The sequence below is a fragment of the Lepisma saccharinum genome, chromosome 29, assembly GCF_977018435.1.
Source record: "Lepisma saccharinum chromosome 29, izLepSacc3.1, whole genome shotgun sequence".
NCBI classification, from domain to species: Eukaryota; Metazoa; Arthropoda; class Insecta; order Zygentoma; family Lepismatidae; genus Lepisma; species Lepisma saccharinum.
The window spans coordinates 18446876-18472244 of record NC_139257.1 but is presented as its reverse complement, the minus strand read 5'-3'; the positions used below and the strand labels follow the sequence as shown (position 1 = coordinate 18472244).

Below are 25369 nucleotides of genomic sequence, written 5' to 3'. Positions count from 1 at the left end.
AGAGTTGATCAGCGCCGTTGCTGGATAAAAATCGTACAATAGTACACAAAGCACGGAAAAATAATACACAAAATACCCAAATACTATACAAACAAGCTTATAAAAACAACTGACAAAACAGACTTACGCTTGGCAATGTTGTAACGGGAGAGTGATGCTACCCCTACAGATTTTCCTTCACAACTGAGGTTGTTGGCGCTCATCGAGGCACACACCTGCGATTGGTGGACAGATGGAGCTATGTAGCCGCCAATTTGGGCCTGCGATCAGTATAACCCGTATTTGTTTATATTCCTGATGTAATTTCTGAATGTCTTAAAAACAAAACTCAGGTAAATTCATGCTTATAATTGGAGTATTATGACTCAATATTTTGATTGTTGGTGTTCCAATTTTCAAGCCTCTGTATCGGTGGATATCGGCAAGGGTATCGGTCCGATTCAAATTGGTATCAGCTTCTGCCCTAGTACAGTGCTTTCGTTGTTGCTCTGGAGCGAGAAAGCACGTGAAAAACTCTTATAACACTCGTTATGCAATATATATATAATTGTCTACATGCTAGAGATATGTGCGTAAATAAGCGAGACGTTATGGTTATTGGTACATCTGCGGTATGTAACACGATATCTCGGCCCAGAGCCAAGACGAACGCCCTGTATATACCTGTAATAAAGCACGAGAGAAAATGTTATGATATTTCTCCTTGGTATGTTCTTGTACTATACAACTATGCTTATTTGCTGTCAAATATGTATATTATCAGTTAATATATTGTTTGTGGGTAGAGCCCTGAAGTCTTTGTGTTAACGCCTCCACAAACTTGTTTATCGATCAGTTGGCCAGGTAATTGTTGAGTAATACAATGCGAATTGATGTCGTTGCGCCTGATTGTGTATGCAAAGGTGCCATCACACCCATATGGAAAGGAAGTCAAACTCAGAGTTTACGTAGGGTGGAGCATAGTTTATCCTGAAAGGGCTGCGACCGTGTCGTACTCTTAGGTCATTCGGGTTGCATAAGCATAAGGATGTTCGTGTTCCAGTTGCTGCTTGAATCTAGAGCTGGACAAAATCGGAAATTTGATATCGCGATATATCGTCACGGACGATACGATATTTTTTCAGTACCGTGATATCGGCGATATAGCGTCTCCACGATATATATCGCCAAATATCGTGACGATATATCGCCGACACGATATATATCGCCAAAATATCGTGACTATATATCGCCGACATGACATAATATAGTTAAAATATCGTGACGATATATCGCCGACACGATATATATCTCTAAAATATCGTGACTATATATCGCCAACCTGATATATATCGCCGACACGATTATATTGCTAAAATATCGTGACGATATATCGCCGACACGATATGTATCAACAAAATATAGTGACGATATATCGCCTACACGATATATATCGCCAAAATATCGTGACGATATATCGCCGGCACGGTATATATCGCCAAAATATCGTGATGATATATCGTCTAGTTGATATCGCCTGGACGATATCGCGATATCGTTCCCACCAGCTAAGCATTGTCATTCGCTATTATAAAACTGACAGCTGAATGTGTTTTGTGCCATTGTATGACATCCGTAACAAGTTCTTTTTTTGTTTGTAATTTCAGATTTCGCTGGCCAATCAGCTTCCGCCGTCTCTCTTCCGTCACATATCGACTGTCTGTCTGACGTAGAGCAAGAGGAACAGGAGACAGGGGAACATGAAGCTCTCCCTCACTTGTAAGTACCTGATACGATGTCTCAAGAACGAGGAGTGTTCGGAAAGTAAGTTGCAACAGTTCCAGGGGAATGGGTACAATCCAGTTAGGTTCTAGCATTGGGCCGAGATGAACTGAGCTGGAATATGGTATGGGACCAGGCGAGAGTAGTGGGATGAATTCATCTGTTGTAAATTTTAGTTGGATTTGGTCTTGAGGCTGCGTGGTGTTCTCGTAATGTTTTTGTAGTGGTTAGGCTCCATCTGTCTCTCTCTGTCATGGGCCTCCCTGATGACGTAGTGGTAACGTCGCCGCCTTGTAATCAAGGGGTTTCGAGTTCAATACGGAGGCACATAGTGGTTCGGATCTGTTACGTACCTTTTAGTCTGCTCAGGAATTCACCCTTCGTTCCTTATGTCCTTAACAAAATACTCTAGTAATCACAGGATGTGGAAAACAATACTTACTATTTCACCGTAATTAAAGGTTTATTATTTTTATGAACTCCTTCACAGCAATCAATGAACTTGAACTTACACATTGGAAATAGTTACATCTGCTGTCGTTGATGAATCTCTAAGATTGTAACATGGTGCCAGGTTGGCACATAAAGGTTAGTCTACTTGTCCATCTGACACATTGTCTATGACATCATAAATATTTACAAAATTTAGAAACGAACAAACTCAATATTTCAACTAAATAAAAAATTATAATGTAATGCCCAGGGCATTACAGATCCCACTTTAAACTGTAGGTCCAGTCCCAATTAGCCTATGTGTGCACAAAATGGGCTTCCAGAAAGAAAACTAAAACACGCACTGCCTCTTTTCTATTTCTCCCTCTCATTTCGTTTCTCTGTCTCTTACCCTTTCTCTTCTCTCTCTCTCTCTCTCTCTCTCTCTCTCTCTCAGACTAGGATTACCAGACGTCCGGGTCTTCCCGGACATTTCCTATATTTTAGCTTTACTTCCGGCGTACTGGAGAAATTTGAAAAATATCATAAATGTCCTACATTTTGAGTGTCACATAATATTAATTAAGAAAATTAAATTTCAGTTGGAAAGAGAGAAATGATGCAAGCTACAAGTCTATGTACTCCACTTCCAAACTCAATAGTGAAATTTATTTTGATTCAGGCATTGCCCACAAATATAAATAAAAGTTTGTCCAGCTAGAACAAGAATGGAAGTAATTAATGAACTTTTGGCGCCACATGCTGATGGAACAAGGCGTTTCCCATTCTTATTCAATATTTTGGTTGTAAATCATGGGGTATAGAGAACAAAGTTATTGAACTAAAAACTACCCAAGATGAAACTTCTTGGACCATTTCATGTTACAGCAATTTCTGAATATTTGTTTTTGCTATTCCAGGTAAATATTGAGAGTACTTTCACTATCATCAGCACAACGGACTCATGAGAGAAATATTTTTTTTTCCTAAAGTCTGTAAAAAAGTACAATTTCAAAGAGTTTGACTGGTCAGTCTCATAAATATATTTTGACTAAACCTGAATTTTGAGAAAAAATGGCTCTGCGAAGTACCAGTTAAAACATGTAGTAAGAAGTGCATTGTATTGATTACCTTTCACTCTCTGCTTCCCTTTCTCTCTCTCTTTCACTCTCTCTGCTTCCCTTTCTCTCTCTCTCTCTCACACTCTTCTCTGCTTCCCTTTCTCTCTCTCTCTTTCACTCTCTGCTTCCCTTTCTCTCTCTCACTTTCACTCTCTCACTTTCACTCTCTCTGCTTCCCCTTTTCTCTCTCTCTTTCACTCTCTCTGCTTCGCTTTCTCTCTCTCTCTCTCTCTCTTTCACTCTCTCTGCTTCCCTTTTCTCTCTCTCTTTCACTCTTCTCTGCTTCCCTTTCTCTCTCTTTCACTTTCTCTGCTTCCCTTTCTCTCTCTCTTTCTCTCTTCTCTGATTCCCTTTCTCTCTCTCTCTCTCTTTCACTCTGTCTCTCTGTCACTCTCTCTGCTTCCCTTTCTCTCTCTCTTTCACTCTGTCTGCTTCCCTTTCTCTCTCTTTCACTCTGTCTCTCTTTCACTCTGTCTCTCTTTCACTCTGTCTCTCTTTCACTCTGTCTCGCTTTCACTCTGTCTCGCTTTCACTGTCTCTGCTTCCCTTTCTCTTTCACTCTTTCTGCTTCTCTTTCTCTCTCTTTCACTCTCTCTGCTTCCCTTTCTCTCTCTATCTTTCACTCTTCTCTGCTTCCCTTTCTTTCTTTCTCTTTCACTCTTCTCTGCTTCCCTTTCTCTCTCTTTCTCTTTCACTCTCTGCTTCCCTTTCTCTCTCTTTCTCTTTCACTCTCTGCTTCCCTTTCTCTCTCTTTCACTCTCTCTGCTCCCCTTTCTCTCTCTCTCTTTTTCATTCTCTGCTTCCCTTTCTCTCTCTCTATTTCACTCTCTGCTTCCCTTTCTCTCTCTCTATTTCACTCTCTGCTTCCCTTTCTATCTCTCTCTCTCTCTCTCTCTCTCTCTCTCTCTCTCACTATGCTTCTGTCTTTCTTTCATTCTCTCTCTCTATCTTTCTCTCTGTGTCTGTTGCTCAGCCTTCGGCCACTGTGTCTAGTGTTGCCCACGAGACGAGACGGGACAGGCTTTTAAAAATTCGAGACGAGACGAGATTGACCATGTGTCATAAGACAAACGAATATTTTCGAGACGAGACAGCATTTCCACGAGACTCCACGAGACAGGCCAGTCTCGTCTCGTGGGCAACACTAACTGTGTCTCTTGTTATCCCCTCATGACTCATATCCTTTTCTGTTTTCACCCCATTCTTACATAAAGCTCACAAACAATGAGAAAAAGAGATATGCTTAAATTGACAGAACGAATTTGGTTAACATTTTGTTAACAATAATGCAAGAATTTCGTACACTTTACTCAGTTTGATAATTTAGCCTGTTGCGAACGAGAGCATACTCTTGCATTTTCTAATAACTAACTACTAACTCTAGTTTTTTTTAAACCCAAAGGTTTACGACTGCAGCAACACAAGTCTTCCATGTGTCACTATTCTGGGCAAGATCAATCCAATCTTTTCCATACTTTCCGATTTCCTTTAGGTCCATCTCAACGTTATCACTCAGTCTTCATTTTGGCCTTCCTACAGGTTTCTTACCATCAGGTTTCCCAACAAGAATCCTGTAAACTCTTCTTTCCTCGTCTATTCGTGCCACATTGCTTGCCTACCTAACTAAGGCTTCTTGATTTAATTATTCTAATAACAGGAATACATATGCAGTTCTAAATTATGCAACCTTCTCCACTCACCTCTCTTCTCACCGCTTTTAGGTCCAAATTTTCCGAGTATTTTATTTTCAAATACTCTTAATTTATGTTCCTTTTATATCTGAAAATGACCTGCTTAAGGCGGAAACGGAACACCATTTAAAGACCAACGAGATGTTTTTATTCTCAGTAAGACGGAAATTTCTTCCTTTATTTTTTTCGCTCGCAAGAAAACAATGCAGTACTGTAAGTGGAACACGCCTCTGTTGCCACTCGCTTATCGGTAACATTGTCGATATGAAAGAATACGGTACAATGCTCATGGCTGTTACGATTCCGTTTCTTTCTTTCATATCTTACCCTCTTTCTCCACCTTTCTTTGTCTATTTCTCCTCTGTTCTTTCGTCATCTTTCTATTTTTATTGTTATCTCTCTTTGTTTATTTCTTTTTTCTTCAATCTTTCTTCACCTCTCTTATTCCATCTTTCAATCTTTCTCTTTCCCTCCATGCACATCGCGCTACGACGCCAGGGGTCCCGGGTTCGAAAAGATACATAAGTACGTACTGTACGTTCTTACAATACTGTAAAAAGTGTAGCAACATGTTGTGTAGTTACATAATTGTAATCTCTTCTATGCTGATTGCGACTGTATCGCATTTTTATTCATGTACGTACATGCATTAGTACTCTACATTATAAGTAATGCTAAATGTAAATCTGTCTTTCCGTTATTTCCTGCAGCGCTCTGTACTGTATTTAAAGTCAACCCTGTATAAGAAGGAAAACTGTTAAGACCGAAAATTTTGTTGTTATCCCATCATGTTCCGAGATGGACAGGTTTTACTGTATATATATTTAGATATGTGTGTGTACGTACTTACATGCACTCATAATTTCCTTGCTTTGGCGGTTATACCATTCCTTGGCAAATATCTACGAGGGTGTCATTTCCCTAGATGTGAATTCTGAGTAAGAAAAACAGAATTCCCCCTCCGCGTCTTGGAAAATTCTTTTTTAACGAGATTTCCGTTCTTCTCTTTTCCGTCTGCTCTTTCTGCATCTCCTTTCATTAAGCTCTGCTTCTGGTTTCTCATTTCGCTTTTCTTACATTTAATTAAGCGCTATTTGTCTGTCTGTTTGTCGTGAGCTCCGCCAGATGGGGGGATGGTCGGCCTTCCTCTGTGGAGTAATTATGAACTCGATATGCCGGTCCTGGTAGCTACGTCATCGACAATCTGCGTGACGTCATATGCATGAGTTCCCTTTGGAGCTGTATTTCTATTCAGCAGTGGCGTACGCAAGGGGGGGGGGGTTACCGGGTTTAAACCCCCCCCCTTGAGCTCTTGAAATATTATGGAAAATGCTGTAGAAAAAATTAAAAATGGCTAATTTATCACAGTCAAAGATCTGCGACAGTAATAATAATAATAATAATAATAATAATAATAATAATAATTTGGATTATTATTTCCATGCAGCATGAAGAAAAACACAACATTCCAAACACAATCTAAGCGGCCGCAAAGTTCAATTTTGCAATTTTCTTTTGCAAAAAGTCGCGCAGTGACTCTTGCGAGAATTGTGAAAATTCCTTGCTTCGTCCTTATTGCAAACGTTCTTCCCGGTACTGATTTCACATCCCCTTGTGAACTCTCAAGTGATGCTGAGTCTACATCCACATCATTAAATAATGTCGAAGAAGTCTTTTGTGAATCACCTAGAAGGGATAAATGTGTTGGAATGTCTATAAACTTACTTTACAACGAAAACATAGACTCAGTGGAATTTAGCAACATGTATTCTCGCGCTTCATCATCACCCTTGGTGAGTTCCATAGGTAAAGGTAATGTAAATTCCCCCGTGTATATAGCACCGTGCCATGAAGTCACACATAGTGGTGTGGTGGGCCCCAAAGATTCTTGATCTCGAACTATTTTGCAGGTGATGTGATCAGCACCATGCTCCGGCAGCCTTCATCCCCCAAGGTTGCTCTCAGATACCCATAGGCTGGGTGCGGAGACAAGGCTGGATAAATTCCAACCAATTCCGGGAATCGAACCCGGATATCCCACGAAGTTGTCAGACTAGACCAGCGCGGCTCCTTGAATGAGTTTCATATTTCGATTATTTCAATAAATTTAATATATTTGCTTGTTTTTATGGATTTTCTTCACACTTAAAATGTCTCACTTATCATATACAAATAACCGTTGACTAGACAATTATTTTGAAACAAAAGAATTGTAATTTTGTTCTATTTCTTTCATAAATAGCAGCTGCATTAGTAGTAATTAAACTAATTAATTAATTATAAGAATTATTAATTAATTTATTATTATTATTATTAATTAAAGTATAATAAAACAATGGTAATGTGAATTTGTAGAAAGTTTTCGAGATAACACCCCCCTTGATGAAATCCTGCGTACGCTACTGCTATTCAGGAACTTCCAGTGTCTTTAGTTGTTTTTTTTAACCAAAATAATGGAATAACAAACTTTCTTTAAGCGGAGACACGCGAATTTTCTTCTCTTATCCCTAAAGACAGATTCATATTGACCGAAGCTCCGTTCAATATCGCATGCAGTAAAGAGCGTATACCCTGTCCCAAGTATCTCGAAAACAAGTCACTGCGCTAGTAGTGACGCGAGACGGCTCCACCAATGAACAGTGAGAGGAACGGGATTGCGTGGAGGGGGAAAAGAGATTAGTTGCCAGCCTTCGCAGCAGCGTGTACGCGTCGCTCTACCCACTCGATTTCCTCCTCTTTTCTGCCGCTATGTGTACCCTTGCTCCGGATACAGCCGGGACAGAGTATAGTTATGAAATACGCAATGGATTTCACCGCGGAAGCTTGAGTTTGCAATCTCTGTCGTTGACAACGTTAGAATACCGCATGTAGTGTCGATATATATTTATAATATATTTTTTTTAAAAAAAAAACGGAATATACAGGGTGGCCCAAAAAAGGTAACCGAAGTGTTCGGTTACCTTTCTTGGGCCACCCTGTACAAATCGAACAGAATGCAGACCAACCAAGTCCACCTTTATTGCAGTGACTCGCTGTTGCCGCGTTTTCCTACGACTAAACTTGCGGTCAAACAGCCAATGGACGATAATCAATGTGACGTCAGCGGCGCAGAGCATGATGGGAAATCTCGCCAGAACCGCATCGTCCGGCACTCAGTCCGGCAAGCGTGAAGCGAGGCAAATGCTGCGTGCATGAAAATGACCCGGTTTTTAACATTTTAAATTGTATTATTGTACAGCGTGTCCACAAAGTACTGCTACCGTTACAATGAAACGTAACTCCTAAACTATATGAGATAAATACATGCAGTTTTTGCAACGTGTTCTACAACTCTCAAAGTTTTATTTACAATTACAACACTCCACGTGCGCCCCGTTAGTTGCCCTCAGGACGTCGAGACAGTATTCGATCTCCATCCATACACGCTGCAGCATAGCAGCATCAACCTATTCGAGAACCTTTGCAATCCGTGTACGAAATGTGAGAAGATCTGGAACAGTGGTTTCGTAGACACGATCCTTGACTTACTCCCAAAGGAAAAATCCAAGGGGGTTATATCAGGGGAGCGCGGTTGCCAATGTGTATCTAAAAAATCCCTCACAACATAATCTGCAAAAACAAAAATAATAAAATACCTACTTACTTACTTAGTCGCGTCCTCTTCTACCTGCCGGTGTCGAGGGATTACAGAGAGCTCTCCAGACGTTTCTGTCCATCGCCTTTTCCTGTGCCTCTTTCCATCTTATGCTTCGTTTCTCCAAAATCTCTTTGACACTCATATTCCATGTCTTTCTTGGTCTTCCTTTTGGTCTTGTTCCTTGTGGACGTGCTTCCCATATCTGCTTTGGCAGTCTCCTCTCACTCATTCTGCTCAAATGGCCGAACCATCTGAGTTGATTACGTTCAACTGTTTCTTGTAGTGGCTGAGCATTTAAAGATTGCCGAATGGTTTGATTCCTTATCCGATCTTTCCTGGTTTTTCCACTTATTCTTCGAAGGTACCTCATTTCCATTGTTTGTACACTTTGCAGGTGTTTTCCAGTCATTTTCAAATTTTCACTGCTATATGTAAGTGTTGGTATATAAATTGTTTTATATACAGTGAATTTTGTTTGGGTAGATATTTTTTTTTTGCCTATAAATCCTCTATTTATCATTTGATATAGCTTTCCTGTCTTCATGATTCTATCTCTTATTTCTTCCTCTTCTTTTCCTTGACTGTTTATAATTACTCCAAGACACTTGAAATTTGTCACTTGTTCTAAAGGTTTGTTATTCAGTTTTATCTGATGGTTTGTCTTTTCTCTGCTAATTATCATTGTTTTAGTTTTCTCTGTATTTATTTCCATATTCTTTTTCTTTAATTCTTCATTAAGAATATTTAGGTTATATTGTAAACTAGCCTGTGTATTAGCTATTAGTATAATATCATCAGCGTATATGAGCTCTGTTAGTTTAATTGATTTCATATTCCAGTATCCTACATGAAATTGTTTCGTTTTTATATGGCATTTCTTTATTACTTCATCTAATAAGATTATAAATAGATATGGTGATAGTATATCTCCCTGTTTAACTCCTGGTGTTATAATAATAATAATAAAAAACCGGTACTTATTAAAACTTTGAGAGCTGTAGAACACGTTGCAAAAAACCGCATGTCTTTAGCTCATATAGTTTAGGAGCTACAGTATGTTTCATTGTAATGGTAGCAGGACTTTGTGGACACCCTGTATATTTTCAAATGAAGTTTCCGTTTGGTGAATTAATGCGTTGCGTATGTGTGTGTGTCATTGTCATCATACCTTCATACAGTTTCTTCTTTGGTTAAGATGGCGTGATTTTTCCCATCCGGGGTGAAATATGAATCGTCTTTGAAAGGCAATTACTGTGTTTATGGCTAACGTTATATGACTTTTGTGTTACTCTTTCCATCCGCATGCTTTGCAACTAGTGTGGTTGTAGTACGATCTCTAAAAATGTGCACAGAAAATTTCAAATACTGCTTATCAATCAGCGGATGCGTTCGCAGTATGCGTATATTTGCATATATACTTTTCAGCATATCTTCTATGCCTGTCTCAATACATATACGTTACGGGCCTCGGAACATTTCTATAAATTATCATTTTCACGAGACAAAATTTATTTTCAATTCACTTTAATTTTCTTTTTAAAACATTATAGTCATCAGGAATCGAATTTTTGATCCTTCGATTACAAGGGGAATAGCACTAGCCACTGCACTATCGGATTGGCCCGATTGATTCCATAAGAAACAGGCTCCATAGTCCTGTATTTTTTCGTATGTTACATAGCTTTATACAACGTTGTTTTGTGGCAAATAACATATTTTTAGATACTCTGGTCCTTGTTACAAGTCTTAGCAAAATGTGAGAGACTACATTTGGCATAATCGTTACACTTGTGCCTTGAATCACTGCCACAAAAGCTGTGAGAGCAATGCTTATCAAACGTGATTCCAACACGCTCCGAAACGTTCACCGGAATCATGGTGGTGGTTGTGTTTTCGCGCAATGAATTGTGGGGAAGTTGTTCGCTGAATATCATCCGTTAGGCCTACCGCTGCCCCTTGTTTGGGGGATTCTACCACCCGTGCCCAGCCGTCCCGCTACGTTTCCTGTTGAGTGCAATGGTGTCAGGCGGGCCAACTCATCGCAGCAGGTCTGCGAATCCAAGGTCCTTCGATCGCTTTTCCCCTGCTCTTGAAGGTCTGGTCATAACAGGCCTTTTTTCAGCCCCCTTGTTTACAAACACGGCAGGCTTTCGGTGACATCATAAGTAAGCAAAAGCATAAATTTCCCCACGGTTAGTGCTAGAAAGAGCTGGGGGAGAAAGCAGTTCTGGATCCATTGTATTTCCTTCACAGTATTTCTCCTTTTCAATTTTTTCTTTCTTTTGATCCTGCGGTTCAAATATCGTTTTCTGAAAATAATGTTCTTGCTTTACAAAACACGAAGTACTTCAATGTTGTTTTGTGTTTACTATGCTTACGAATGACAAGACTGATCAAGATTTTTGTTCTCGAGGTGACAGACATACTTACTTAGACACAACCTTTTCCCTAACATATCTTACTTTCACACCAGGGATGGTCAACAACATCAGGATTCCGGAAAATTTAAAATCTCGATTCGGAAATTTTACTACCCGGACTTCGGAGAGAGACGTTTAACAATTTATCCATTTTTCGGGTAGAATTTAAGATAGTTTAGTCTTCCTTGTTTTACGATCATATACAACGTAGAAGAAAATGAATTTGGCCATCTCTACTTCACACGTCTGTACAAACACTGTTATCATCATTATCAATTTAGATGACGACGTAAAAATGTCACGCTTCGCCACTGCTTTCTATCCTAACTCTGCTATTCTCTTTCGATTTATCTTCCTCGCTTTGTTTTTGTGCCTTCATTCTTCTCTCGCTCTGTTTGCATTTCTTCTTCTGTCGCCGAAGCAACCAGCAGGAAAACAGGATTTCGTAAAAATAACCGTCCTGCGCTGTGAATAGTGGCCGAGAGATGGCGTGGCCGAGGTAAACAAGTTGAAATGCGTAGTAGCATGTCGAATATATACTGTAAAATGTTTGCAATGTGGAAATTGCATGTAAAAATTAATTGAATTAGTAAACTATGTGCTAAAAACCTGAAAAGTATGGAAAAATAGCATTTTTGTAGCTTACGCACTACGATTCGCAAATATTTTAGCGTCATGTGAAGATATGTTTACATATAAATCTGCTGCAGCCACCACTTCCCTTCCTTCCAGTGGCATCCATCCATCCTTCATTTCAAAGTACCCACTCGTAAAACTCTTTCCTTGACCTTAGGCAAATGCCTATCCTTCCAATATATACCCTTCACTTTCGACAGTCGTAAGTGACAAACCGCCTGACTCTTGACTATCCCGCCATGACAATGACTAACGAATTACTGTGACACATACGAAGGCAGAGTCAACAGACCGGAACTTCGAGAACTACTACGAAACCGCCATGATCCAGGTATGTTGACTGGTGATGAGACTTTACATAATCGTTTCTCAACGTAAGGGGCGCGACCCAATACTGGGTCCCGAGGGGGCATTTGATGGGCCGCGAAGTCAGGTTCGGAAATGTATTTTCTGTGTCTTGTACATATTTACTTTTCTAGAATGACATATGTGTAATTTGTTTAAGCAAGCGCAAAAGAGGGTTTCTTAAAGTTAGCAAACAATATGATTATAAACTGGGTGCACACCCCTACAAGTAATTCTGCCGGCGCTTATAGGTCCCATGAAGTGTAATATCCTTCAAGGTTTTTCCTGGACTGAGAAAGACTGAGAACCACTGCTTTAGGCGAAAACTGCATTTAGAGAAAAGTACGACCGACGCGAGACAATCCTCCACAGAGGATTTTACCGACATAAATTAAGAAAAACCGCAAATACAAACATGATGAAAAAGCCCGTACTGAAATTACAGCCCAGTTTGCAACACTGCATGGGGATTCCTTTGTTGTTCGAGGGGTGAATGGGAATGCCATTCCTTAAAGTGCCACCCCCTTTGTGCAGGTGTAATTGTGACGTCGAGTTCTGTCAACAATTTAAAGCGGGAAGCCTCGAATTCCTCATCTTTCTAATGGCAGATCCCGAGTTCCTGCTTTGTTCTCTATATTGGAGACGCGAAGGCAGGACAAAAGGAAGAGAAATTTCGGAGAAAGCTTTCTCGGAAGGGAAAAGCAAGAGGCGAAAGCACGTTACTGCAGATTAAAAACTTTCTTCCGTTTATTTGCGATCAAGAATTCGGAAGGCCACCGCATGTACTCAGAACCCTCTAAAGCTCTTTCGAAGCAACGGATTTCGTTGAAACTTGGTGTATAAGCTATGGAGACTACGGGGAAGCGAATGCTGGTGAAGAAAGAATGGTTCAAATTTTCACCACCAGGTGCAAATGTGGCGCATAAAATTAAAATTTCCCTACTCAGACCTCTCTGGAACATTTTCATAGCAACAGATTGCACAGAGACTTGGTGTAGGGGCTATAGAGACCATAGGGAAGCGAATGTTTTATGAAAAAATAGTTCAAATTTCCACCGCCAGGTGCAAATGTGGCGCTTTAAATTAAAATGTCTCTAATCAGAGGCCTGTGGAGCCTGTTCAAAGCAACAGATCGCACAGAAACTTGGTGTAGAAGCTATGGAGGTCATAGGGAAGCGAATTTTGGTGAAAAAAAAACAGTTCAAATCTTCGCCACCAGGTTGAAATGTGGCATTGAAGTAACAACCACCAGTAATTTGAGTTTTTGTCGGTACAGCAGTGTTCAATATGCGCCCTGTCAACGTAAATGACCCTTTGGAAGCGTAAGGCAGTGTCGTCAATGATTGCATGAAACGTTTCCCGGGATGTTGTTCACTGCGCACCAGATTGCAGCGCCACATATCCACCTGGTGGTGAAAATTTGAACTATTATTTTTTCGTCAGCATTCGCTTTCCAATGGTCTCCTATAGACTCTATACCAAGTTTCACCGCAATCCGTTGCTTCGAACGGGCTCCAGAGGGCTTTGAGTAGGGTAACTTTAATTGTGGCCGATCTGTATGTAAAGGCCGGATTACACGGATCTGGATTACCTACTGGAATGACGTTAGCGCTGGACTGGCTGCCAGGCTGGTTTTGGCGAACATACTCGAGTTATGTGTTTTAAGTCCACTTTATGCACAGATAGGCTAATCGGGACTGGGCCTACAATTTAAAGTGGGATCGGAACTACTATGTGCTCCACCGGGTATCGAACCCGGGACCCCGCTTCCCTGCTCGATGTTGTTGTAGAGTGAAGTTATTTCCACGTGTCTCTCCGATGTTGCTAATTTTGTTTAGGACACCCACGTCCAGATGGCAGTGGTGTTCGGACGGGGGCTTATCACTTCACAGGGCAAAATGTTACAGGCATGAAATTACGATATTAATAGAGCGATACTAATATTTTAAAATTTCTCGTTACTTGATTGATTTGCTTGATTTTACTTCGCCTTTTGTGCCACTTTTGGCTAATTTGCGAAGATGGGGATGAGTGATGATATGATGAAATTGATGAATGGACAGTCGCAGACACCTTTGCCCAGGCCGAGAATCGAACCCGGGACTCCGTGACGGGGACGGGCAAAATGGCTCGTTACTTCTGATATGTAATAAAATAAGATAATTGTAATTACGTACAATTAACTATTGTTTTAAGAATGAGATTATAAGAATAGATAACTTAATATTAGACCATGCAATAATTTATATTTTCACAAAATAAGTCGTCTAAGCAGCGGCGGCGATTTGGTTCAAAAACTGGGGGAGGCAAATACAGTATATTTCACTTTGCAGATAAGGTTTAGCATAGTGCGGGGGCAAAGTTGGGGGGGGGGCAACTCCCCCCTAATCGTGACCACTGCGTCTAGGCTTTCTACAGCATATCTGTGGATGACGTCATCAATGAAACATTTTCTGGGTTCCACGCAGTGATGTGCGTCTACGCGTGAACAACGATAGTCTACATTCTACACGTAGACTATTTACTACACGTAGATTACGTAATCTATGTAAACAACATGGCAAAAGGTGATAACTTAGCAAAGGGCGTCGTGAAATTAAAATAAAATTGTACTGCGTATCAGTTGCTGATGTGTGAGGAGAACTTTTCATACTATTTCTTCCAAATTCGAACAATTTCTCACCTAGGAAGAAACCTGATATAGGAAATATTCTAGTGTTTTATGGGGAAAAGACCACTCTTGCCTCACGACTGCCATCTGTTGTTGTTTTTTGCATACTATTTATCTTCTTCCATAGTTGATAATAGAAGAGAAGAGAAATTTTGTTGTAAATAGGATTCTCTTCAGTTTGTTTGGAACCAATATAGTTGAAAATGTCACTTTCCTTTCATGAAACCCTTGAAAATTAATTTTAATGCACTCTAGATTGTCTATGTAAACTACAACCCAATGTAATCTACGCGTAGATTACGTGTAGACAACGTATGTACACGTAAACTTATAATCTACGGCACATCACTGGTTCCACGTCCCACTCTGTGGGCATTTTCACACAAGCTTGAAGCGTATCTTCATTCGTTCTATTTTTTAGTTTAGCAGTTAACAGAACGTACGATAATTTAAATACGCTCATTGTTTTCACTTTTAATTATGAAGAGAACTGAATCCGTGCTTATTACTACGAAAAAGCTAGAGAAAGTATGTTTTACGTTAAACTAAAGTGAATGAAATAAAGCCGATGTGAACATGGTTGCCTAGCTTCTTAGCTATTGTCCTAATGCTCTGCCAGGTTATTTAAATTTTCGGGAGGGACTTTTTAATTTCCTGGGGGATTTTCCCTCCGGGGAAACACCCTAAATTCACCACGTCGAAATGGAGGACTCGGCTGAAAATTGGCAGAAAAACAGAAATTTGGCAACGCCGTTAACGTCGTTGCGATAGGGTAGTTGACAGTTTCAGATGTTTTACCCAGTCTTTACCACTATCATGTGAGAGTTGGCTACACTTACGTCAAAACTAGTGTCTTGATGTTGGTGAATAAGAATGGAACCATTTGCCATTATTACCAGCAGTGTTTTTTCCGTCCCCCCCCCCACAATATATCAACAATGGATCATGTTCTTTTTGTGTGCGTGTGGAGAGATTACACGACCAAACGAACGTCTCCATTGTTGCTGGACAACAATGGTTAGCACAAAGCAAAGGATTGGGCGACCCATTTAGGAAATCGTTCTCGCAGGGCATTGTTGGAAAGGCCGATCCCTTCTCGGAAATCGATAACGCGAAACACTAATTATAGCTGGTCTAGGCGTATGTTGGTGGGGGAAAAGGGGGCACTTCCCCACCTCCGATATTCAGGTTTATGAAAATTTACAAGTTAATGGTACTTTTGTTAACCTTCTGGAATCTGAGCAGTGATGTGCCGTATACTACATATAACTGTACGTCTACATGCGTTGTCTACACGGTAGATTACATTGGGTTGTAGTTTACATAGACTACGTAGACAATCTAAAGTGCATTAAAATTAATTTTCAAGGGTTTCCAGAAAGGAAAGTGACATTTTCAACTATATTGGTTCCCAACGAACTGTGAAGAATCCTATTTACAAAAAAATATCTCTTCTCTTCTCTCTTCAACTATGGAAGAAGATAAATACAGCGTGTCCACAATGAGACTCCAACATTTTGAAAGTCTATAACTTTTTCATTTCAGATTGTACAGCTGTGATTCCTGAAGAAGCAGAAGCAGAAACTCAAAAAGTTTATGTGGTAACGTTTTAGTGCGCGGAATAGCCGTAGTGGCGCTGCAACAATCGATTGTTTCATTGTTTGTTTCGGTGGTGGTAAACCCACAATCCAGGAACAGGTTGTAGAAAATGTGCGGAGGTCATTCGAAAGGAGTCCACAGAAGTTAGTAAGACAAGCAGCGAGAGAACTTGGTATGAAACGGTCGACAGTTCACAAAGTTCTTCACTGCTTGTCTTACTGATTTCGTTTCTGCATACCACTACACAACCTGTGCACGCTCGTTTGGAATCTCCATATTCAAACAATCGATTGTTGCAGCGCCACTACGGCTATTCCGCGCACTAAAACGTTACCACATAAACTTTTTGAGTTTCTGCTTCTGCTTCTTCCGGAATCACAGCTGTACAATCTGAAATGAAAAAGTTATAGACTTTCAAAATGTTGGAGTCTCATTGTGGACACGCTGTACTATGCAAAATAAACAACAGATGGCAGCCGTTCCTTTGTGGCTACTAATAGCGGAGATTGTCTTTTCCGACTCGGCATCGAGTGTTCCCGGCTCGAGTCCTGGAACGAAAGTTTCTCAAGAATTTCACCACCTCATCCTCATCGTCACGATAACCTAAAGGTTGCAGAAATGCGGCAAAAATGTAAGAAAAATACCACCAAAAATAAACACCAAATTGAAATGTTGCTTTTAGGGTGGAATTCAGCGAAAAGTTCACGTGCCTATAAATAGATAATGCACCCCCGTCCACGTAGCATCCACTCTCCTACCCCGGTTAAGGCTTCTCCCCCAGGGAGCGCTTTGCAGAGTTTAAAAGTTCTGGCAGCGTGGGCTGAAATTATTTTTTTAAGACCGTACCAAGCTAGGTTAGGACATGCAATTTTAACAGATCCACAGCGCCACCTCAACCCGAATGCCTAAAACCTCCGACGAGGTCAAAGGTGGGTCGATGAGGCGAAATGAATTCTGGGAATCGAAATAATTGTGTCCGTGTAGGGAACGTGCTGACATTTCAAAAAGCTGGACGATTATCATAAGAACAGGTTTTTCTGACATCCGAGACCGAAATTAACCAAGTTTAGTTATTTTACAGGGAGGCCACAATTTAAGGGACAGATTGGGCTGAAACTAGGTGTAGAAGGTATGGAAACTGTGGGGAAGTGAATGCTGACGAGAAAGAAAATAGTTCAAATTTTCACCACCAGGTGGAAATGTGGCGCATAGAAATAATATGCCATCTCGAGAGCCCTCTGCAGCTCGTTCGAAGCGACAGATTGGGCTGAAACTTGGTGCATACGCTATGAAAACTGTGGGGAAGCTAATGCCGACGTAAAAAGAATAGTTCAAATTTTCACCACCAGATGAAAACGTGGCGCATAGAAATAAATACGCCCTACTCGGAGCCCTCTGGAGTCCGTTCGAAGCTACAGATTGGTCTGAAACTTGCTGCAGAGGCCATGAAAACTGTGGGGAAGAGAATTCCGATGAAAAAAAAATAGTTCAAATTTTCACCACCAGATGAAAACGTGGCGCATAGAAATAAATACGCCTACTCAGAGCCCTCTGGAGCCCGTTCGAAGCGACAGATTTGGCTGAAACTTTCTGCAGACGCTATGGAGATCATGGGAAAGCGAATTCTGATGAAATGAACAGTTCAATTTTTTACCACCAGGTGCAAATGTGGCGCTGAGTATCAACATCCAGTAACTGGAGTTTATGTCCGTACAGCAGTGTTCAATATGAGCCCTGCCAACGTGAATAACCCTTTGGAAGCGTAAGACAGTGTGATCAATTGTCAGACAAAGCTCTTGCGGGATATTGTTCATTGTGCACCAGATTTCAGCGCCACAATTACACACACACCTACGTTTCAGAGACTCGTTCTGCCTACATGTTCCTGGTAGTGTATGTTATACTCTCTCGAGAATCTGTGGAGCAAAGCCGCGCTTAAAGATAGAAAAGGGGAGAAAGCGAGCGGGCGGAGCGAAGTAGCGCTCTGCTGCAAACGACTTGTGGCTGCGATCGCGTTTTCCCCTCCATGCACTCACTTCCCCTCTTGCGCGATCAGTGATTGATCAAGCACTCTCAAGTTACTACTTGCGCAGGGGACTTTTTCGTTCCCTTGGGCCAACTTCAAATTATCATTCTATTTGCGAATATCCAGAAGTGGCAGAAAAGCGACAGTAAATAAGAAAATACGAAGAACTAGTGAAAGAGAAATGACTAATGTATGAAAGAGAAATAATTACTGAATGAAAGAATGAATGATAGAGAGAAAGTGTGAAAGAATAAAAACGAGAATGAATAATGAAAGAAAAATAATTACTTAATGGGAGAATGACTGCAGGAATGAATGAAAATGGGTGAAGGAATGAATAGAATAAATAAATTATTACTGAATGACAGAAAGAAGATGAATGTAAGAATGAAACTGACTGAAAATAAAATATATGAATAATTACTGAATAATTTTGCCTGTAGTATTATATGGATGCACATCTTGGTCAGTGACATTAAAAGCGGAACATATAAGAGTATTTGAAAACAAAATCCTTAGAAAAATATTTGGACCTAAAAGGAACGAAGAGTCAGTCAGGTGAGTGGAGAAGGTTACTTAATTTAGAACTACATAATTTGTATTCATGTCCAGATATTATTAGAATAATTAAATCAAGAAGACTTAGGTATACAGGCATGCGATATGGATGGGAGAGGAAAGAGGAGTTTACAGGATTCTTGTTGGGAAACCTGATGGTAAGAGACCGGTAGGAAGGCCAAGACGAAGATGGAGGGATGACGTTGAGGTGGACCTAAAGGGTGGAAAAGATTGGACTGATCTTGCCCAGGATAGGGACAGATGGAAGGCTTGTGTTGCTGCAGCCATAAACCTTCGGGTTTAAGAACGCTAGAGAGTTAGTTAGTTATAATAATTACTGAATGACAAAATGAAAATGAAAGAATAAAAAGGAATGAGGGAATGAAAGAGTGAATGAATGGAATATAGAATTGAAGAACGAGTGAAATAATTTCAATTTTCCTAAATACTAAATACATTCTACATACTAAATGTTTGTACAATAACAAACAAAGAAGAAAGAAACATAAAGAAGACACAAAAATAAATACAAAATTGAGAACAAAGGCTCGTCTACATACTAAGAAAAAATATTGAAAAATGCACAAAGGATACACAAATTAATTGACACAATTGTGCTTGGTGTGATATCGTCAATAAACGAGATTTGTAAAAGAACGTAAGAAAGGAAGAATGGAGTGAAGAATGTATGAAAGAAATTATTACTGAATGGCGGAATGAATGAAATGAAGAATGTATGAAAAAATATTTACTGCATGACGGAATGAATGAAATGAAGAATGAATTAAACAATGTATGAAATAGTAAATTACTGAATGACGGAATGAAAGAAGTGAAGAATGAATGAAAGAAATAATAATTACTGAATCAAGGAATGAATGAAATGAAGAATAAATGAAATAAATAATTAGTGAATGAGAGAATGAGAGAGCGAATATGAACAAGGAAAGAAGCAAATAAGCTATCCATATATTGCAGAAATTTCACCTTTTTCTTCCTGTTGAACATGTGCTAACACGTGCAGTCGAACTAAAGGTCAAATGCGCCGTACCTTGACTGTAACAAGGGGGATATACGCAATAAAGCTGTCTTTCGGCGCCTGTAAGGCAAGCAATGATGCAAACATGAACCTCATACGATCTGGTCGTATATTATATCTTCCGGACGTGTGAGCAGATAACGGCGGATATTTTTCCGTCTTTCCCGAGCAAACGAAAGGATTTGTTGGTGCGATATTGCGGATTTTGTCACATGTGTGTGATCCATATTACGGAAGGGGAGAAGCGAGTTCCAGTGTCTCAGGAAAGTTCACTTTAAAACACGGGATGGTCAAATCTGCATAAAATTTTATCCGAATTTTCCCGGATTATCCAAATGTGTTCATTATCCGGATAGTTTTATCGTTCATCATTTTTAAGGGCTATCCACATGTTCCTTTATTTGATATTTTCGTATTTCACTGTACGTTGTTGTTTTTTCTTTATAGTGGCTCACACCGCCTATCTTTTACGGTTTCTAGCCATCGGTACTGTTTAATTTAACTGTACGGATATTGCTACAAATTCTTCATCAAGTATTAATCGTTGCATCCGTAACGGATATCGGATAATTTGAACACACAGGGCTCGAAATGGACCGGAGCGGACCGGAACGGCGTTACGGTTCGTGAATATCTGGAGCATTCCCGTTCCGTGTCGTCAGTAACGGTAACGAATCGTTCAGGTTCGTTTATTTATTTGAGATATTTCACTGCATGACCTAAATTGTAAATACTATTTAATAGGACATAGTAGGTATAGCATTCATATAAGCTTCCCATGCCTGGAGATGCGATGTTGCGGCGATGGGACTTAGCAGAATGTGACTGGGGTTAGATTGCCAACATTTTGAAGCTTATTTTTCCTTTCCTTTTAATTATTATTGTGTGTCGTGTCTTGAAGATTCGATTATTCTGACAGATTAACCCATGAGTTAAACAATAAATCCAATCTTTATCATACTTAAAGAAATTAATTTTTAATAAGTACAATTAAGATATTGAGGATATGTGCATTTAATTCAAATAGTTTCCCCAATTTCACTCTCATCCACGATTTCAGTCTGCTTAAATTTTAAAAAGGGAAGAAAAATAAGAATATTTAAGGTCTTTATACCTTCAAAACTTTCTTTAATAAGTGACTATTTGAAAAGGTAATCTTTCTCTGTGTTAGCAAACTCATGTCATTTCTTGATAAAAACGCCCTTTTAAAAAATGCTTCGCTAATCTACCTCAACGTTGGCACAAGAGAATTCCTGTACGTAGATATTTAACCATACAGTTTGCAACACTATAGCAGCAGGTCTTGCTGATGGTACTGCGATTGCATTTCAGCTCCTGCTGATTGGAAGTTAAGGTATCCTGAATGAAAGCTGCTCTGTTATTGGATGATTCAAGGTCACAGAGTATTATTTTCATTTCTTGCTTCTCCTGTATCCGGAGTGTGGGGCGAAGTTTTGTCAAATCGCCACAAGATGGTGCTAAGGGTTGTCATCGCCAAAATGAACTGACTAGAAGGGCTACAAAATAATTTCTTCTAGTTTTTTTTAAACTAAATATAGAAAAATTTAACTAAAAACAAACTGTTTTGCAATTGAAATACTATGGGCTAGCACTGCTGGTCTTGTTGTACTGAAATGCAGGCGCACAATCTTAATAATTACTATTATTAATTGTAATACAGCACGTCAATTCACTTATTTTCGTAGCTGTAGTAATGATAAAATATATAATAGTATATTCAGGAAAATCAAGCGTTCAAGTTTCGTGAAAAATTCCATTCCGAGACCTGTAAACACACGAATAGACATGGTACTGAGGTAAGGCTTTCTTTTTTTTCATCTCTCGTTTCGAATGCTTGTCTCGGCCTCGATCTCGCTATGATGTGCGTCGGGAGGGGGAGGAAGGGGTTGTCGACTCCCCCCCCGGAATTTGGCTTCATTCACACAACGTTACAAAACGTTATTTTGATCGTAAATAAAGGCCGAATCACACGCAACTGGTTTTTCAGTAAGAATGCGGGAGTTGGCGCCGGAGTGGCTACCTGACTAGACCGTGTTCTAAATTGCAAGTGCAACTGGCTTTCTTTGCTGGATTCTGTGGAACAGCCAATCAGAGCGAAAGTTTGGTCGTATGAAGGTAATCTGTGAAGTTTTTTTTCTGTGGTTTCCGAGTGTTTTTTTTTTTTGCTCAATGAAAGAAAATTGATTGATTGATTTGCTTTATCTTACTTCGCTTTTTTGTGCCACTTGTGGCTAATTTGCGAAGATGGGCATGAGTGATGATATGATGAAATTGTTGAATGGACACTCGCAAACATCCATGCCCAGGCCGGGATTCGAACCGGAGACCCCTGGTGTCATAGCGCGATGTGCTAACCACTCCGCCACGGGGTCGGCATACAATTTGTGATTAAAATATATAAATATCTTTAACAAAGTGCGTAAAAGTTAATAACAAAATGGAAGAATTATGCATTTCAGTGCACGAACTGTATGGAATGTAAAAAATAAAAAAAAATACATGTGCTGGACACTCTCATCTGATGGATCAAGCATAAAAGTTTCCCCCAAGGATAATATTAATAATAAATTTGGATTAAAATTGGATTATTTATATTAGCCTTTAATAGTTATTATTGTATCATAATCATAACCATGATGATTATTAATGTTATTATTTGTACTATTCAAGTTTTATATAGGCCTGACCGCCTATAAATATTCGTAGCGACGCCCATGCTGTAGAGTGTACACAGTCTACGTCTACTCGTAATCACATTGTAGTTTACACAGCCTGTGTTGACAATGTGAACTACACTAAAAATATTTTTCAAGGCAAGTGTACCACTAATTAAGCAAACTAAGTAATACTTACTTCATTATCATAAGTTTGTCCTGATTGCAAATGCGTGGCGGAGTGGTTAGCACGCTCGGTACGAAGCTAGGGGTCCCGGGTTCGAATCCCGTCCTTGGCATGGGTGTTCTTTGTGAGTGTCCCTTCGTCACTGTCATCATATCACTTATCCTCATCATCACGAATCACCGAAAGTGGCATAAAAGCGACGCTAAATAACAAAAGTCAAGTTAAATGTGAATCTTTGTAGAGTGGTTGCATACATTCAGGATAAAATTGTTTCTCGACTGTTCAAAAAGGTTACTACTCGTTTTCCGAGACGTACAGTCACGGACAGTGCCGGCTTGTAACGATTCCATTGAAAGTCAATGTACTCATTACAAGCCGGCAGTGTACGTGACTGTACATGGACAGCTTAAACTAACTAAAAAAAAATAAAAATAAAGAAAGTAGTGCATTCTTACGGATGGAGATGGCTCTCCCATAATTCATGTATTGACAGTTGAAGAGATAAGATAGATCCATTATCATCTGTGTATCTATAATTGTCAGTATACTATTTTCCTTATCTATAGATACACGCGTACTTCCGAGCTTGGTTACAGTTGATATAGCAATTAAAATGGCGCATATAGATAATGTCCGCCTTAACATGGATTATGTGTTTCTTTTCTCGAAGTACGCGTAAACTAATTGCAAGCGAGCTTCCAGGTAGCCTAGTGGTTAGTGTTTTTTTGTCCGAGCCGTCTAGGGTTCGATTCCATGTACAAAACTAGTAACGAACGCTAAAGGTGGACAGGATCGGCGGGGTATATATACAGGGTGATTCAAAACTCTGGGAATATGATCAGTTCGGTATGTGCAGGTAGTGAAATACATTTAGGTCATTTTTTACGGGAGTGTGCGTTTCTAACGCAAATCGAATTTGAGAAATGTCCAGTGACTGCTTTAGAAAAAACTGTGTTTGAAGGATTAATGAGGAACAATAACTGATTTGCAAAGGCTAATCGGAAATGGACCTACAATCGTTCATGACTCTTAAAAGAATTTTGAAACATTGGCGCCATCTATAACTTACTGCTTAATATCTGCCTATACAAAACGTTTTCTTACGTGAATTAAAAAATTGTACAAAGGTAGGTAAAGGTTAAACAGCATAACTAACACTATCTACGACTTTCAAATGTGCAGTCGAAACTTTGAACTTACTTTCCGCACCAATTTTCGGCATTCCTTATCTTCCTGTATTTGGGATATGGGGAATATCAAACTTCCACCTGCAAACACAGGCGAAAAATCATTACAAGACAGAAACTTAGTAAGATTGCAACACTGTCGAAGCTTCTTTTCAACGCTGCGGATGTGTACTCAAACTTGCACAAACCTTTAGAAACACCCTGTAGTCGTGTTGAAGTTTCTTTAAGTAGCTTACCGGTTGTATAATAGAAGCAAGAGATAGTTGGCACAGCTTGCTTTTTTTTAATTTTATTTTTTATTACGATCCCACGGAAGATTGTGCACATATTGAGTCCATGAGTAGAAGAAGATGAACATGGACGAAGAAGAAGTTGGATGCGATAGCCAAGCCCGTAAAATGCACCGTGAAATTGACTGGCGAAAGGCAGGAGGGAAACGAAATCCAGAAAACTGCTGAGGTGACTAAGTGCTTTCCTCACTCGCCGGAAGATGGCAGCACGGACTCTCTACTGGGTTTCTGAGCCTGTAAGCCAATCCTGCAACTAAATGGAATCCTTGCGAACTACAAGAATATAGGCTTACAATTCATTGTTGAATTGGAAGCAACGTACTTGTTAGGAGCTAGAAATTGTGTTTGTTTTTGTAGTTTGTGAATAATTTCTCACAACTGTCTGCTTGGGTTGTACGTACAAGATAAATAATTCTATACGTTATTAGTTCTCAAACTTTTCGCCTTCGATTACAACGTTTGCAATCCAGTCACTGGCCATAAGACCAGCAATAAATTCAAGATGGCCACCGCTTCACGCACCAACAAATTAAATCGATCATAACTCCTTTAAAATTGGTTTTTGACAATTTTGCATACAGACATATTTTGTTCAAAATTGAAAATTGAACAAAAAATATTCTTAGTTTTTCACATATCTTGCACTGTTATGGAGATATATCCAGTGAAAGAATTCCGTACCCTTTTCTGCAAGGATTCTAAGCAATAGTTTACACTTTACTTGACATTCCGGCATATCAAGGGCAATACATTACTGCCTGTGATACTTTGTTGATGCCTACTATTGTGGCGCATGGCGTGTGTGACGATGTACATCAAAGATGGCTGCCTCTGTTTTGCTGGACAATGTGTCACGAGAAGGTACATGGCGTCGGGAATCCAAGATGGCTGCCACGGAGGTTCTGAGCATAAAATACTGTCCATATCCTGATTTAGAGTTCGTTTATCAGATTTTTCCAGATGTATGATCTGTTAATAAATAGCAAGTGAAGATATTATTTTTGTTACTACAGTAAGTGTCCAAAAGTTAAGCATGACGAAGATATGAGAAAGTGTGTTATTGATGAAGTGTCAGAACTGCACAAAATAGTGAA

General features: G+C 39.7%; 1 protein-coding gene across 5 annotated transcripts in view; it reads left to right on the top strand.

The window, feature by feature from the left end:
* Positions 1 to 25369, top strand: part of LOC145981614 (pleckstrin homology domain-containing family G member 5-like) — an 838947-nt gene that overhangs the window by 507917 nt on the left and 305661 nt on the right. For all 5 annotated transcript variants that reach the window (XM_083114983.1, XM_083114985.1, XM_083114986.1 and 2 more), the window contains one exon: positions 1647 to 1758. In XM_083114983.1, coding sequence (XP_082971109.1) covers positions 1647 to 1758 — 112 coding nt within the window. The remainder of the gene's footprint in view (positions 1 to 1646; positions 1759 to 25369) is intronic.